At 47.4% G+C, this 12,077-nt stretch overlaps 1 protein-coding gene across 2 annotated transcripts; it reads right to left on the bottom strand.

Moving 5' to 3' along the window:
* Positions 1–282: 282 nt before the first annotated feature.
* LOC102696924 (ferroportin) lies at positions 283–10,084 on the bottom strand. 2 transcript variants are annotated; one of them, XM_069194729.1, is made up of 9 exons: positions 9,959–10,084; positions 8,173–8,332; positions 7,577–7,644; positions 6,982–7,141; positions 6,212–6,327; positions 5,055–5,181; positions 4,060–4,311; positions 2,835–3,509; positions 283–2,067 (listed from the first exon to the last, which is right to left on the bottom strand). In XM_069194729.1, exons 2-9 carry the CDS (start codon positions 8,273–8,275, stop codon positions 1,808–1,810), a joined length of 1,761 nt encoding a protein of 586 aa, XP_069050830.1. In that variant the 5' UTR covers positions 8,276–8,332; positions 9,959–10,084; the 3' UTR covers positions 283–1,807. The 2 variants fall into 2 exon arrangements, with proteins under 2 accessions (XP_069050830.1, XP_069050831.1); XM_069194730.1 differs by lacking the exon at positions 9,959–10,084 and having other exon boundaries at positions 8,173–8,421.
* Between the last annotated feature and the right edge of the window lie 1,993 nt (positions 10,085–12,077).

Genomic DNA, 12,077 nt, shown 5'->3' with positions numbered 1-12,077 from the left:
TCGAAGAGGGAAGACGTTATGGTACGAGAAGAGTTCTTCTGTCGTGTTCTGCTTAAAACTGAACACTGACGTTTTCCAGGCTGAATGACAAGAGAGTTGATATGAGATAATTCACGACGGCTGTGTACTGGTAACTCTGTGAAAAAATAAGCTTTGTCAAGTTCATCGTGGTCATGTTTATTAAACCACCTTCCACAGAACAGCCAAAAGTGTAAAAAGGTCTTTCCATAACTAGGAAATCATTTTACAGAGCATTGTAGAATGAAATAAAAGTGAAAAAAATTAAAATACAAGACTGTTGTCTTTTAAATAAAACTTCAATATACTGTACTGATGTTGACAATATGAATGGCTGTGCCAGGTGGAAACATTGTATAGATAGACAAGGTTTACATTATGAATAGAGTAGATTAGCCAGTGTGCATTATTCAGACACATGATTTTCAAACAATATAGCAATGCATAGATATCCTAGAATAAATATGAACACGATCTTTTGATGCTAACCTAGTACTCAAGTATCCAGACTTGGAGGAAATAAGAGATCCAGGTCTATGTACTAGTAACCACACACAAAGACAGAGCCCTGTATGTTCTTAACATTGCACCAAGTTAAATCAACTCTTTCTCCAGAAGGTCATGTGGTGGGGAATATTCATCTTTACAGAATCAATTTCCTTGAGTCCTATCTTTCATTGTGTTATTTTAGTCTTTCCTGGGTTGTTCTTATCTGATACATGAACAATTAGAAATGAAACTCCCCAAGAGTCTCAGGTTTGTTCTAAATCACGCTCAAAAGCTCATCTGTTCCCTTCAAAACACATTTATCTAATGAATACCTGAATACTTATAAGCACAATGTAATTCTGCTGATCTCCAGACAATTATATTCTAGAATCTAAGACCTTGTGTACGATCAGAAGAGAAAAACAGGTATTTGCTATCTTTATGAACTGAAAACTAGCTTTAACTTCTACGATGTCATATATTTCATGATGACCGCCAGTTTGAAAACAGCCTGGTTGAGTTTTGTTCTCTTCTGACCATCTGCTGATGCTGCTCGATGCTGATGGAGATGTGACTGGTTGGATTTCATTCACTCTGCAAATGAAGTGATATGACAGTAGCCCGAAACAGAACAATCTCCCCCAATGCTTATTCCAATGTAATACAAGCCTGAAATTACCATCACACCAGTTTTCCGTGTGCAGCTTCTGAGTAAACTGTGAAGTAACCATCACAAACAGTTCTTCAAAGAAGACCTGGTTTTACATGACCTTTAAACGTTTTCTTTTTGCTGTCAAACAACATCATACTGACCTGATGCCGATACCAACTGAAATATTTCGCTGTGTTTAACGTTAGACTCACGTCAATCAGCTGCAAAAGGGAGATGTAATATTTGGGTCGAACCGTTCAGCTAATCAATGTTAACTTCTTTCGTTTTTGCAGCTTTCAGTTGCTGCGACGATGGATGTAGAGCTCATGAAGTTGGATTCCCAGGCTCCTGGGATGAGTTAGTCTTCTCGTCGCAGAGTCTCGGGCGGAGAGGCGGTTTCTACGACGAGGCCGGTGTGCTGGCCTGGGGCTGCCCTCAGCTCCGCCTCCTCTCCTCCCCACCGGCAGGCGCTGTGCTTCCCAGTCCTCTTCACTGGCGTCCCGGGCAGCGGCAGGGGTGGGAGACGGGATCTGCTGGAGCTGCAGTCATGGGTGGGAATGAATGGCGATATGAAGGAGGAGAGCACTGGAAAAGACATCCATTTCACTGGCGTGAGGAGTCCGCGCGAGTGGAGGTCTCTGCCTCTGCCTACGTGTCGGGCGCGTGTCTTCTCCTGGCCTTCCTGGCGTACACGAAGTACATGGTGTGCCCAGTGGTGATGAAGAGCACGGAGACGAGGACCAGCACCCCGAAGTGCTGGGGCTGGGGGGCCGATATCACCATGACGAAGTGCAGCAGGTCCATCAGGTAGTTCATGGAGCTCTGCACCCCATTCACCACCCCCCTCTCCGACTCACAGATGCTCTCCTGCAGGAGCTGGGTGACGGTCAGGTCGAAGGACCACAGGCCTGTGGGAACAACATGACTGATGGTCAGTTCGCCCGCACTGCTCCGGCTGGTATCGTCCAGGACCACCTCCACTCCATCATACGGCGGCCCACTGTTCCTTCATGGGCTCACAGCTCACTAACGTGGCCATCTAAACACCAGACCCTCTCCTGGAACAGCAAATATGGACTTTCGCTCAGACCAGCCTGACGACAGCCAGGGTGGCCATCCTGTCTGATCTCGTCATAGTGTGCGCTCAGACTCTAAAGATAAAGACTTGAAAGTCAGTCCTACAACAAGTAATGAAATTATACACTATATGGGACATTTTAGCTTTTAGCAAAGTCAAATCTAAGTTAATAACTTGAGCCTCATTGAAGTTATTACAGTACAGTTATTGTTTTCATTATTATGCCTTTCTTTTCTCTTATCTTATTTATCTGTAATAATACAGTAAATAACCTTTATAATTACAGACAGATCTGTTCTATGTTACCAACTCAATCTTGAAACAAAAATAACAAAAATCAGTTTCAGAAACAGTTACTAAACGTCAGATTTTTCCTTTTCTTTTTTACCGCCGGTATTTCAACACATTTGGGAAAGGTTACAGACGAGGGGGGGCCTTTCTGCCCATCTGGCCCGGTTGATGGTCAGTGGTTCGTTTATCCCAGGAGCTCTCCAGCTGTCTCTTGATAGAAGCCAAAACACCACTGGGAACCACCTGGCGGGGCAGCTTGATCCACACTCCCACCACCCTCTGAGTACACTCGCCCACCCAACTCACCGATCCGGGCCGTGATGACGCCCAGGAAGAGCAGGATGATGGAGGTGTAGGACTCGGGGGCCGTGCCCGAGGGCACGTTCTCCAGGAGCACCGTGTTGTTCGTCCAGTGGATGGAGGAGCGGTCGGGGAGCAGGGGCTGGTTGCTGCTGCCCTGCAGGGGGTACGTGTGCTTCGGCCGGGGCCCCGAAGGGCCCCCCGTGGCCGAGGAGTTTGCGCCCGTGCTGGGGCCCAGCAGGCTGAGGTCCAGGGGGCTGCCGGGGGCAAAGACCGACACCACACACAGCATCAGACAGCCCAGGTGCAGGCAGCTGGAGATGACCCCAGTGGTGACCAGGCCGTAGAGCCTCCTCAGCTTGGTGAAGATCACCGTCCCCATGAGCCCCGCGATGGCGGAGACGCCCATGAGCAGGCTGAGCAGGGACCCGCTGATGCCCTGAGTGTAGGCGTAGCCAGTGGTGATGCAGTCGAACCCCAGCACGGTGGTGTAGAGGAACGCCAGGCCCATGCCTGTCAGGAAGACCGGCTGCCTGTAGTACGCCCTCCAGCCGTCGCGGCAGGTGCCGATCAGGCCCCGGAGCCTCTGGAGGCACAGCGGCAGGGCGGCGGCCCCTCGCTCCCGGCTGCCTTCGCAGCTCCCTTCTGGGAGCTCTGAGCCCCCAGGGACCGGGGGAGCCCCTGCAATGGAACAGAGGAACTCTCATTTCCCTGCGGCTGAGCACCACGCAGCACTGACTGGACTACTCTCCTACACTCCAATGCTTAACAACCCATGAAAGATTTATCCGTAAATTAAAAGGTCTTTTCATTTTGGAACTCCTGATTTATGATCAATCCCACTCTGGAGCTATCCGTATAACCAGCAGAAGGAGGAGAAGGACCTTGTCCTGAAACTAAGCTTCATGTTGAAAGCCTCAAGGTGCCCAGGACTAGCAGCAGCTGTCGGACCCTGGCTTGAGGAACTGCAGACACAGCTGGCACAAGGCACTGCCCAAGCTCAGACCAGTGCTGTGTGGACTACAGACCTCAACCTGCACCCCGAGCAAGGGCCCGCTGAGCCCTTTCCTTTCCTTCAATGATTCCCACAACAAGGTTTCTTCTGCTCATTAGCAGAAAATTAAAGAAAAACATTTCAGTGTATCTACTGCGCTGTGAAAGTGTGCAGCAATGTCGGATCAGGACACAGGACACAATGGGAAAATCGCCACCGGCATTTTGTTCCACTGACCCTGCTTCTTTGCAGTCTTCTCCTCCAGGCTCGGATCCTGACTCTCTTCAGCTGTGGGCTTCAGGGATAAGGCAGGGACAATTCGGTACACTCTGGACAGGAAGATAAACTCCACGATCAAGGACACCAGGTTCCAGCCAAGGATGAAGCCACACCCAACCACATTGGACGCCAAGGTCATCACCTGCCCCACTGCCAGAGGAGCCAGGATGTTGGTGACTTGATCAATTCTTCTCATGGTGGCGTTCATTCCTGAGGAGACAGAGGGGAAGGCGTGGTCAGACCTCAGAGCCACAAGCACAGCGGCACCAGAGTCTAGACAGGGCACATGTTTCTAAACCACGCAGCGACACCTTTCATGTGTGACAGTCAAGTGTTTCTAGCCACTGGCTGGCCCCCAGTCCCATTCCCAGCTCTTGAAAGAACAGTGTGATCATGTGTTGTTGTGTAGAATCAAGCTGTGTGCTACTGCTCTACTGCAACCCAGCAGTGTGCTGTGCATCTCTGCAGGTTTTGCTAGAATGATGTGCCTTATGTTAGAGGGTGGTAGGTACAGAAAAAGATGGAGGTCCTTGTGTGAACCACATTCCCCAGGATGCTGTGGGGGATGAGCTGCCATCCTCAGTCACATGACAATTTCAAAGACCACCAAAAGCTGAAGTCATTCCACATCCACCACCTAGTGACACAGAGCAGACACTGTGAAGTACCTGGCAGCAACAGGAGAAGGAGCTGACACAATGACCAGTGGGTGGAACGTGAGCACATGTGAGATTTTTGGGAAAGAGGTGTTTTGAAAAGAGTCTCAGAGAGAAACTGTGAAAGTGTTTGTGAGAGAAAGTTGCTTTTGATACAGAGATATTTTTGAGAAGCATGCGGCAGCCTAGCTGCCCAGTTATTGGTATAGAGGGACCGTCTGTTGACCGAATGAGTCCCCAGAGCATTCTGGAAAATGTGGCTCACACCAGTGTGGCGCTCTGCAGAGCAGGTCTCACCTGCAAGGTGACCCCGGTTGTAGCCAGTGATGACGACAATCCAGTCCCTCTGGATAGCGATGGTGAGGGCTGTGCTGGCGAGGTTAGCCACATCTGCCAGGATGATCACCACCGTATAACAAACCACCTTTTGTGAGTTGTGTGACGCAACATGTTAAATAAGACACTACGTATCAAAATCAAGTCTTATTTAAAAAAAATAATCTTTTAAGTATTACTACAATTTGCAGTTTCCTCTGAGATCTTGTTATTTGGAAAGTCATCAGGAAATTCTCATTTTCCTGTTTCTTAAAAATGTTCGGTGATTGTTTTTACTACTCAGAGCATGGTTTCAGACAATACAATAACACCTTCCATTCAGTAAAAATCTTTACATAATAGCATTACACATATCTGACAACTGCTACAGCCTCCCTGTGTGTACACGTGTATACTGTGTATATTACACCATATATGTATAAACATTTAGATAATCTGTTATAATAAACAGGTTTTAATAAACGGAGAATCAGCAGAAAATGAAGTGTTTGTAGTCTAAGAAGTCAAAAGAGCAAACCACATCTGCTGTGACTCGCTGATGACTCTGGTTCACATGGCAGCTGAGCTCAAGTGAGGACTCCACTACAGACACATTCTGACCAATCGTTCAAAGAACACATTCTTTGGGAATGTCTGTATTTCTGATGGGGAAAATACATTTTGGATGTCAAGGAATTTTTGCAACTGTTTTAAGATTTCTATATGTTTTGTCAATCTTTTGATTAAAACGAATGAGAATCTTTTAATGAAGATGTCTGTTTTCTGTTTTTATAATGCATCTAGAGAGCATTACTCTCCTTAGTAACTCACCAAAAATGGAAACCTGTTGTGCACACATGCTGTTCAGCAGATGACTTCTCACTTGCTATTTAGACATGCTAGATTGGAAGATGTGGGGGGTTAAAGATGAGATTCTTCAGTCTCTTTGATCAGGCTTTAGGCCTCTTCATGCTTCTTTGAGGCTACATCCAAAATATGGGTTGGCAATTTGCACAGAGAGCATAATATCGTCATAAACTGAAACATGGGCAGCCACAGATTCTCGTTAATTATTCAGCCAATTAACTGAATAAGTAATGAAAGCGAAACGTGAGAAGCTGGGGTAAAGGAACACTCACCGTTAACCAGCCGTCCCAGACTCGTTCAATCCACTGCTTGTTTGAAAACACCAGCATCAACACAATGCTGCACATGGTGACTGAAATGTTCTGAATGAACAAGGATGCGTGAGCAACTACAGCCGAGAAAACACAAAACAGATATACTTCGCTTAGAAGTGGTGTATCCAGGAGGCCAGCAGTACCTTCTCAGAAGCTTCCAGAGCTCTTTAGAGCGCAAACATGCAACACTCTGCATCCACTCTGCTGTTCAAGGCATAAGTGACATCTGAGATTACACAGAAGCACTGTACTCAGGTAGTGGTATTGAAATCACCAGTAGCTCCTTACAGGATGGAGACATTTAAGCAAATATGTAGTAAAATCTTACAAAAAAAGATGGCCAGAAAACATAATCAAGCAACAAAGAACAGAGTTAAGGTGGAATTTACAATGCCATATTATTTTTAGCTATTATTCTTAGTCTGTTTTTGCAAACACTAGTGTCTAGTGTCATGAAGTTAGAATGAAAACAAAGGGGCGCATCTTACCCTCAAATTCCACTGTTGCGTTATTAATTCGTTATTTTCGGTCTATCACATTTATTCCACCTCTGGAAACAGTAAAGCTGTTAGCAGTGGCAACAGGTCTTTAGAGAAGCCAAATCTGTTTCCTGCACTGAGGCCGTGCAGTTTCTTCCAGCGCAGCCCAGGAGAGAGCCACCCCAGCACTGACAGGCGTCACAGAGCCGAAGTCCTGCAGGCACGCCTGCTGGTGAAGACGTACGCTACCTTTGTTTCTGGGGTTCCTGTCCACCCAGTCGCCTATCAGAGCCCCGAGCAGCAGCACAGAGCCGGCGACCACCAGGCCGAAGACAGCCGTCAGCAGCAGGTTGTGGCCGTAGAGCTCGATGAGGAAGACGGAGATGGCGAAGTGCCACATGCGGTCGCCCTGCGGGAAAGCAGATGGAGCGTGGGTCTGAGCAGCCCCAGAGCCGGCCCTACGCCACCACTGGGAGGAGGATTTCTCCCATGCGGAGACGAAGACAGCTTGTGTGCAGGAGCCCAGCCAGGTGAACCATGAGCATGTCTTTCTCGGTATCCTCGCCTGGGACAGCACCTGTGAACCACACCAGCATCTACAGCACTCACTGCTCCTAGTTTAGTGTAAAGCCAAAGGACTGCACTGGTTATTCAGCTGAGTCACGATGTTGGACTGTTCTCCAGTTCTACTCAGGACTTCACAAATATCCCTGTAATATTAATCCTTCTACAGCCCGCTTCACATCTGCGCTGTCATGGTGGCTTTTCAGTACTGCAGCACACAGCCACTGACTGTCTTCGTTTTCTAATACTATAACGTCGGAGGCAATGGCTGTCCTCTTACCCACATTGACAATGCACCACTGACATAAATCAGGAACTTGGGCCCCCTGAGGTAGATCAGAGCTGATCCTGCAAGAAGAGAAGTGAAACAAGGAGATACCAAATGAGAAGTGCACAAGGTAAATATGAACTGCAATCTTAACTATTTAAGTAACAGTAACAGTATTTCATTTTGGAAATCCATTATTATAAGATCAAGTTGCCCTAAAGCAGCAGCATTGTCGGTAGTTTCATTCACAACAGGAAAGCCAGCATGGAGCTCTTGATAACAGTGGAATAGTGTCTGATAAAGACAATTCACATCTACTTTTATTAAATAAAAAATACCTCTCTTTTATAACTATTATATTCTTGACAGTCATGGTAAATATGGACCCTAACCTAGAACACACAGCATCATTCACACCAAGCTGGGACAACATCATGGACAGGACACCAGTTCCTCCTGGGGCACATACTGTACCCACTCACTCACTAACCCCGGAGCTGTGAGGCAGCTGATCCACCCTGCTGCTACAACACGAATCCAGTGCACCGTGCCTTCCTGCAGAATAAGGTGAAAGAGCAAACAACCACACGAATTCAGAAAGGCCTCACCTGAAATACTTCTGGCCTTCCTGTCTCGGGCCTCTCGAGCCTCTTCGATCTCGAACTCCACAGTCACGCGGCCGCAGCGAGCCAACTCCGACCTCGACGACATCTCCTGCTCTGCAGGGCCGCGGTACAACACGCAGAGGACCCAGGGCCCGCACCCCGCCTGCTGAGGCAGCGACAGGGAAGCCCATGAGGGGACGGCAGCAATGGTGGACAGGTGGGAGAGGAAGAGCGGGTGAAAATGCAGTTTCAACTAAAAGTGCTACATCGTGAGGTATCGAAAGGCCAATTCCTTCATCTCTGGTTCAAAAGGAAAATAGCAAAGTGTTGCAAGAGAAAAGTTGCATTTGTTCAGGGTCACTGTTTTTACAGGGAGAAGAAATGGTAGTTTTTCTAAATCGGTTTAAAGAGCCGGGAGGGTGCTTCTTGTGCAGTGCCCAGAAAGAAGCTGCTTCCATTCTTACTGGGAAGAGCTTCACTACACAGCATGATAATGAGCCCAAACTCAAACCCACTGCCACCAAAGATTTCATCAGGAGAACAGGAGACAAATATTAGACCGACCAGGTCGATCTTCCACATTAAGCTAGGAGTGAGCATGCACTTGCTGTAGAAATAAGTAAGGCCAGAACAGCCCAATCACAAGCAAGAAGTAGCTGCTGCAAAGCAACACAAATGACCACACAGGGAGATTCGAGACTCAGTGGGTCACTCAATCACGCGGGTCTGACTCAAAGGGATATGCAACCAAATACTGAGTTTTACACTCTCAAGTGTAAAACTAAATCTTTAACAAATGTCAAAGTGAACACGTGCTGTGATGCTTAGAATCTCCGTGTTAAATCGAAAATGTGTCATGTATACTTCTATACGTAAGTCCTACATGGACTGAAAGATCTCCTCTCATTTGGAACTGTTGTTTCTTCTACACATGAAATCAATATAGAGCACTTAACACACTGTGCTGTAAAGATTTTGCTGGGAATTTAACCTGAGATCCCAAATGGCCAATGGGAGACTTTTCCAGGCAGTGTCCACAGAGACTGTTCACTTTCCCGCAGGGGAACCCAAGCAGCAGGAATTCTATAGCACTCGTCCGCACAGTGATCATGGCTAGCAGGATAGCTGCATCTCTCTTCTCTCTCTCTCCTCCACACGCTACAGGAGGTGAGGCAGGAGCCGAGATGAGCTGTGCTGTCAGCCTCTGGCTTGGACACGCCTGACGCCTGATTCTTACAAAGGAAAACTTGAACCCAGCTACACCAGGAGCTACGGGTTCTGTAGAGACCTGAAGGAAGAAGATAACCCAGGAGGTGCAGATGAGGCTGGAAACTCACAGCTGTATCAACTCCATTAAACACTTAACTCCCGAACAATCTTGGCAACCCAAGGGCATTTCAAGCAAATTCACTCCTCAGGCGATGAAGATAATGCTACACTTTGGAGCTACAGACTCTGGGGAATCCAGTGATGAATCTAGGATTCCCTAGTATTTTTCTAATCGAGCTTCAGCCTTTAAACAGGAAGTGAGGTCCCACATCTCACACAGTGCGCAGCAGCTGTTAGCTACAGACTGCAGTTAAAAAAAAAATCTTCGAAAATAATCCCCTTTTCTGATTGTCAACCTTTTTTCCCTCTCTTGCCCAAAGCAAAATTCCCCTGATCTCACTCAGCAAGACAAACACATGTACACAGACTAGAAGGCATTTATTAAGAATACAAAAATAGTAGTTTTTTGTTTAGAAAAGCACATAAAACATAGAATATATCACAGAAAATCTGGCCTCACCTTGGCTGAACACCAGAAATGGTTTTTCGGGTTTGGTCGCACCCTGTGTATCAGAGGTAGTTTTCGACGTAACAGCAGACCTCTCTCCACTCCTGTAGGGTGGGTTCAAACTCTTGTGGCCTCAGAGACCTGATAACATCAGTGAGCAGAAGGGCTCCATTGTATGAAATTGCCAGAAAAGCAGAACAGTGGATTGTTCACAAAGGCAGCCAGCATATTCCAAAGCACGTGAGGGCCCTGGACAATATCACCCATCTTTCACATCACAAAAAGGGCAACTCTGTCACTCGTATGACACACAGGACTAAAGACAGACAATCCACACGAGAGAGCAGCGCGCAGGGCGGCTCGCACGCTTCTGAAGCCACGTGCGGAAATCGACCGCGCGAAGGAGCCCCACACTCTTCGTAGAACGCGGCTCCAGTTACTGTCTCAGGAGCAGCGTGTGCGAAACAGTAAAAACTGCAAGGGAAGACAAACAATATACTTCTTAGTCCACAGTCCGATTCACACGTATCGCAGAGAAGATAGATAAGACTTTATTGATCCTGAAGGGAAACTGATGAAATGTGGATAGCAGAGGATAGTTTCGATCCATCGACCTCTGGGTTATGGGCGCAGCACGCTGCCGCTGCGCCACTCTGCCGAGTGCCTCTTCTGAGCCACAGACCTCCCAAGACGAAGACACTTGTCTTGTTTTATTTGAAAATGGAAATGGCCAGCCAGCACGGAGCAGTCCCCCTCTCTGAACTGGCTTCAGCAGTCCACTATGGCTGCCGTCGCATCATCCAGGTGGGGGTACACACTGGCAGTGGTGGAGGGGAGCCCCATTGCCTGTAAATCACTTTGAGTGGAGTGTCCAGGAACCTGTAAGGAAGCATTTCTTATCAATGAGATATGTACTAGGATCACTGCATGCCTGTGTTCGTACCCTGGTTCAAGACGCATCTGGATGGGTCCCTGGGCACTAGCTTCTAAATGGGCTGGACGGGCTGAATGGAGCCTTCTTTAGTGGTTAGGACTGCTCCCTTGCATCACTGGGGCCCTGGGTTTAATTATGGACCTGGGGTGCTGTCTGTGTGGAGTTCGCATGTTCTCCACGTGCATGCATGGGCTTTCTCCTGGTGTTCTGGTTTCCTTGACAACTCAAAGACATACAGTACAGTGGCCTCTGGGAGAACTGGCCCTGGCGTGAGTATGAGTGCGTGTCTGTCTGCCCTGCGATGGACTGGCGTCTAGGCAGGGGGGTACCAGGATTGGCCCCGGCTCCCCTGCGACCCCCGGTTGGAAGCAGTAGTTAGATAATGGATGCATGGATCTAACGGGTATCATGCAGAAACGTAGACTAATCGGCGTTGGTGTGCGTTCAAAGCAAAGTCACATCCACCTGTCTGTGTGAAGCAACTGGTGTTTGTGACAACCTGACTTTTCCAACAAGAATCAATCATGCATTTGGATTAACTGCACATAATGAGAGCCATTAACTGACACAAATTAAAACCAGGGGGTCGGCACAGGTTAGACGTGTGAGTGAGCGGCTTATTTCAAATTCTGCAATAATCACAGAGCCACTTTCCAACTAAAGGATCTTGGAAAGTGTGTTCATGTTTTATCATTGCTCATGTAATTGATCTTTCCAGCAGACACCTGCATGCTGTGCTGCAGTAGATGATTTAGAAATGGCCTTCCACCTTGTGGACAATTCCGAGCCCTGCTAATTCCTGCAGGAATCTGGTCTGCACTAATAGCCTCAGACTTCGGAATCGTTAGATACCCCTACAAGACAAAAAGGTAAATGGTTTATGTAGAAGATATATACATGCCGAATGTTAGGTTTAGGCCAGTTCAATATTTGTTACGTTCTTCTTTCTAATGTTAGAGGTTGGAAAGAGCAGCACAAGAATATGGCTTTGCGTTGCTTTATCTGGAGTAAAGTGCTGTAAGAGAGTGTATGAATGTATTTCATTTACACCTGAAGTACAAGCCTTGAAATTTATCGTTGAACTGAACCCTAGGACACAGGATGCAGCTGCGCTAACTAGACACCACACCGCCCAAACATCATTTCAATTAACTTACATGGGATATCATGCCAGAAGCGGACTTCCTCCTTTTCCGA

The sequence above is a fragment of the Lepisosteus oculatus genome, chromosome 10, assembly GCF_040954835.1.
Source record: "Lepisosteus oculatus isolate fLepOcu1 chromosome 10, fLepOcu1.hap2, whole genome shotgun sequence".
Taxonomy (NCBI): Eukaryota; Metazoa; Chordata; class Actinopteri; order Semionotiformes; family Lepisosteidae; genus Lepisosteus; species Lepisosteus oculatus.
The sequence above is the reverse complement of the archived record's forward strand: the minus strand, read 5'-3'. Positions and strand labels throughout refer to the sequence as shown.